The sequence below is a fragment of the Halyomorpha halys genome, unplaced genomic scaffold (genome assembly GCF_000696795.3).
Source record: "Halyomorpha halys isolate HHAL.00 unplaced genomic scaffold, Hhal_1.1 Scaffold536.1, whole genome shotgun sequence".
Lineage (NCBI taxonomy): Eukaryota > Metazoa > Arthropoda > Insecta > Hemiptera > Pentatomidae > Halyomorpha > Halyomorpha halys.
In genome coordinates, this window is record NW_027112649.1 from 79,087 (window position 1) to 83,836 (window position 4,750).

The following is a 4,750-nucleotide window of genomic DNA, read 5'->3' on the forward strand; positions in this document are numbered from 1 at the left end:
ATTTGTTTTTAGTTTTATAAAATAATATTTCTGTTTGATACTGCTTACCTTACTGCATGTCCAATACTTCACCTTCGCATGCTTTTTTACTATGGCATATATGGCTTTTATAACCATCTTATTCTGCAACAATATATATTCATTTGACTACTTCACCACCATATCAAAAGCATTTGCTTCATTCAAGCATTGAATGTTGCAGATCTGATGGTGACAAGACTCGACTGGTTGGAATGGATGATGGAGCAGGGTTTACACACTTGTGGTTAGTGCTGTTGTTGCTTGCTCCTGCCCGGTGCATCTGCCCTTCCAAGTGCACATGCAGGGACGATGCTCTGGCAGCCTCCTGCGTCGGCGCTGGTCTCGAGGTCGTCCCCATTCAGCTTAACCCAGATTTGGAAGTCATAGAGCTCCAAGAAAACAGGATAGCGAATGTCGACTACACCCTCACCTTCTATACGAGTTTGCGGAAGTTGGATGTGTCAAACAATAAAATAAACTCGCTCAAAGCACACAACTTTGAGAATCAAGGCAAGTTGCTGACACTTAATGCCAGCTTCAACAACATCACAACCCTTAGCAAGGATGCATTTAAAGGACTCAAGTTACTCACGAACTTGGATCTCAGTCACAATAATATCATAAATGTTGAACCTGGATCATTCAATGATACGGCCAATCTGCAAACCATCAACCTTTCCTACAATAGGATCACCTCATTTTCTGATCCTACCGTGTTCAAGCCCATCAGTTCTTTGAGGGTGTTGAATTTACATAACAACGAGATATTAGATATACCCAGTGTACTTATCAAGAATCTGCCTTCCCCTTGTGTTCTTGAAACTCTAACATTGGGTAACAATCTGATTGAAGTTATTGAAGAAAAGTCATTCCTAGCACCTTGCAGTCACAGCATTAAGACGTTGACGCTTGGATCCAATGTCATTAAAGATATCGAAAAAGCAGCTTTCAATGCACTATTTAATCTCGAAATCGTCGACTTATCCTTTAACAATCTGACATATATACCCACGATGCAGTTATCAAAATTAAGTAAGCTGAGGGAGTTGGACCTCAGCGGCAACAGATTTACAGAAGTTAGGCCTGTCGCTTTTCAAAGTCTATTCCAGCTCAGAGTTTTGAGATTGAACCGACTCTGGCACTTGACTAAAATAGACAGTCGAGCATTCGTGGACAATATTCGATTGGAGACTCTGTACGTGGAGGAGAACGAATTACTTACCAGGATACCGCCAAGGATATTCCATGGCAACCCGCAGCTGATGCATGTTTCCCTGAAAGGCAACTCTTTGACTACTGCGGACGTGTCTCACTTCCCATTGGACCGACTGCGATCGCTGGATCTGTCTGGAAACCCACTGCATTGCAATTGTTCGCTTCATTGGTTGTGGACCCTTGTGCAAATGGAGATCAAGCTGATAGAGCCGACATCCCCACCACCCAACGATACTTTAGAAACCTCGGACGTACAGCTAAGGGTAGTATCGCGTAATCTAAAATGCGAGTCTCCAGAGAGCCTTCACGGCCAACTGATCTCAGATATCCCCGAATCGACAGTGAGCTGCGAGACGACCTGGATGACAGTGGCCATCATCACAGCACTCGTGTTAGCTCTATCTGGAGGGACTTGTGTGTTCCTCCTGCTGTTTGGAACTGAGCGGCGGCTGTGCGGTTGCCGGAGGTCCGGGAAGCAGGAGAACGACCCGGTGGCCGGAGACACGAGAAGGCTGGCCCCCGGTCTCCATGGCCCTAGTGGCCCCATTCTGATGCTGATGCCAGACAAGCACTACCGAGACGCCATCATGAGCGGTTACATGAAGGCCTCAGAGGACACGAAGGTAGTTGAGCCTTGGATGGACCAGCCAGGCAGCGAGTTCGACTCGACCCAGGCGAAGAAGCCGCACATCGTGTACGTGTAAGTGTGTGCCAACCCTTAGGACTTAGTGCCGGTGCAGCCCTCCGTCCTGTACCACTCACCTCGATGTCTTCACGTTCTTATCCAGAAGTAGCTTTGAGATAACATCTCAGTAAGAATTGTTATTGAAATATGAAAAAATAATAATCTCAAAGCAATATATTTCCTAGGCTGACACTATTTTGCATATTACTTTTTTTTATAGGATTCTAATCCTAATTTTGTAAAGGTGTGTAATAGTAAGCTAATTTAATAAAAAAATATTTTACTAATGATTTAATGTCTTAAGAATTATTGATTGTTTCTTTGTATTGAATATCACAATGAGTAGTGTTACATTTTATAAATACGTCTACTTCACAAATTTTTACCAGTTTAACTGTTATTGGTTTTTATATAAGAAAAAGGGCCTGTCTACACCCTATTGTGATATAAGTAATGTGTAAATTTTCAAATACTTCTCACATCCATTTTTATTAATATTTATTTGTATTTGGTTTTTAAATTCTTATTACTCCTTACAGTTTAACTGACCAATATTAGTGACATATTATGCATTAACCATTGTTTTATTATTTAAAATTAACTTGCATATTGGTATATGCTTCTTTGTATAAACTTGTATGAAAGACTGAGAAAAGAAAAAGAACTCGACATCACTATGGATTATAATACATTATTGTTAATTATGTCATTTTCATTGTTAAAAAAAATTGTTATATATATTTTTAATTATATGGCGTACTTGTTAACTACTTCAAACAGCATTGCATAGGCAGAAGGTTGTTAAAAGTGATCGGGAAAATAATGTAAGGAATGTTATATGAGGTTCGAATATATGTAGTCATGTGATTGTGTGTCATTGTTACGTGCGTTTTATTTTTAATTGTAATGCGTAATGTAAACAATAACGCTTAACTGCAATTATATATTTTTAATATAACTATCTTTTTATGTAAAAAGTTTGTAAAAAAAAAAAATTCTTATTAAACCTTGAACATTGGCCTTTTACCACTCCAAGTATGTTTTTTTGATTTTTATAGTATTTATATTTTAATACATTGAATAATAATGTAATAACATATTTCATAAGAAGTGGCATAAAATTAATATATATGATACATAAAGATGAAGTAAAAAAAAAAAGACTCCAAAAAATTGGCTATTGTCTTAATATTAGATTAAGGTAAAATATGCAATATAATGATTATACATTTTTATAAGTATAAATTTTAATCTATTTTAAATTATATATTCTAAAATTGTAAATATTGTGAATAGTGTGATATATTTTATGCTAATTACTATTACTCGATTAATATATGTCACATACCCTTTACTTACTTCCAGACATGTATTAATTCCCGAAAATTTCAATTTAAAATAAATTTTAGATTATGAAAATTTGATATTTTCTTATTCCTTTTACATTTCCCATTTATAGCATGGTAGTGATAAGATGATATTTGTTAAATACATAATACCTTCTGTAGAACCATCAAAATTATTTTGTTGAAAGTAAATTGACAAGAATTCTTAAGAACTGCAGTAAGAATACAAATCTATACAAGAATTGGAAATCTATGTAGTAGTAATCTTAGTGTTTTCCAGTAGTAAACCTATATACAAATATAGATTTTCTAGACAATGGTCTACGTTTATTTTCTGGTAAACAGAAGAAATTTTATTCTATATTGTACGATTATAGCAGTGGTTTACAAATTCTTTGTCCTACCAATGGAACCGCCCCATTTCCAGGAAAAATATTACTTGGCGCCTCCAGGAATTTTTTTTTATTTTTTATTTTAATAGAAATTAATAAATAAAGCATTAAAGTTTCTATTTTTCTAATAAAATATAGTAAAGAAAGGTGTAGATTAGAAACATTAAACATTTAAATTATTTATTGAACACAGAATATCATTTTATACCAAAATGTTGATACATTTTAAATTAGCTTAACGATAAGGATGAATCTCCTAACAATTTAGAATTCCTCGGATTTTTTCGTCAGACTACTTATAGTTATCCATCACCCCCCAAAAGCACCTGTGGATATCATCGCCCCCAGAAACGCCCAGAACCACCAGGGGCACTTTGGGAATCAGTAGAGCAGACGATATAAAAATCACAATATAGTTAACAAATAAAATCTGTAGAAATTTTCACATAAGTATTTAAGAATTTAAAAAAAAATAATTACATTAAAGTTGATAGTATTTTAATTAATTTTAAATTTAAAAGTTCATATTTATTAAGACTTATTTTCTTCAGAGGAGAGAGAAAGAAATGTATTCAATCATGCTCCCCAAATACATCGGGTTGCTACATTACACAGCATACTGATCAATCCGTGATCGGACATATATAAATTTATAAATTACATTTTTTTTTATATGATACAATATAATAGAAAGATATCATTTTTTTTCCCAGAGTATTCTTTTACAATTAATATCAGTCTACAAACTAAATACAAGCTTTTCAATTTATTCCTTTTTTTTTCTTTCCCCTCCATTAAAAGACCTTTTACTCCGAAAGCTCAGTTTTGGATTGCATATTATAAAATATAATTATGAGCACTATTTTTTTATAATTTGTTTTTAAATTTTCATTGACTTATATATGAGTACACATAAAAGGAAAGGGACACAAATAGCGCAAAATTCGAATTTGAGTTTTCGACGAAAATACATTTTTTGAGGTCCTCCGAGTCTAAAAAACCTAGTATCGCAAAATAGTGTGTGTCAACAGCTTAGTTCAAAAACGAAAAGTCCTATGAAACCGAAATTAGATATTTAGACTGGTATATGT

General features: G+C 34.5%; 1 protein-coding gene across 1 annotated transcript; it reads left to right on the forward strand.

Moving 5' to 3' along the window:
- Positions 1-201: 201 nt before the first annotated feature.
- LOC106684021 (leucine-rich repeat neuronal protein 2-like) lies at positions 202-3,298 on the forward strand (the record flags this gene model as incomplete). The annotated part of the gene is given in 1 exon segment (XM_014425846.3): positions 202-3,298. A coding segment is annotated over 1 exon segment (1,707 nt). The 3' UTR covers positions 1,941-3,298.
- Between the last annotated feature and the right edge of the window lie 1,452 nt (positions 3,299-4,750).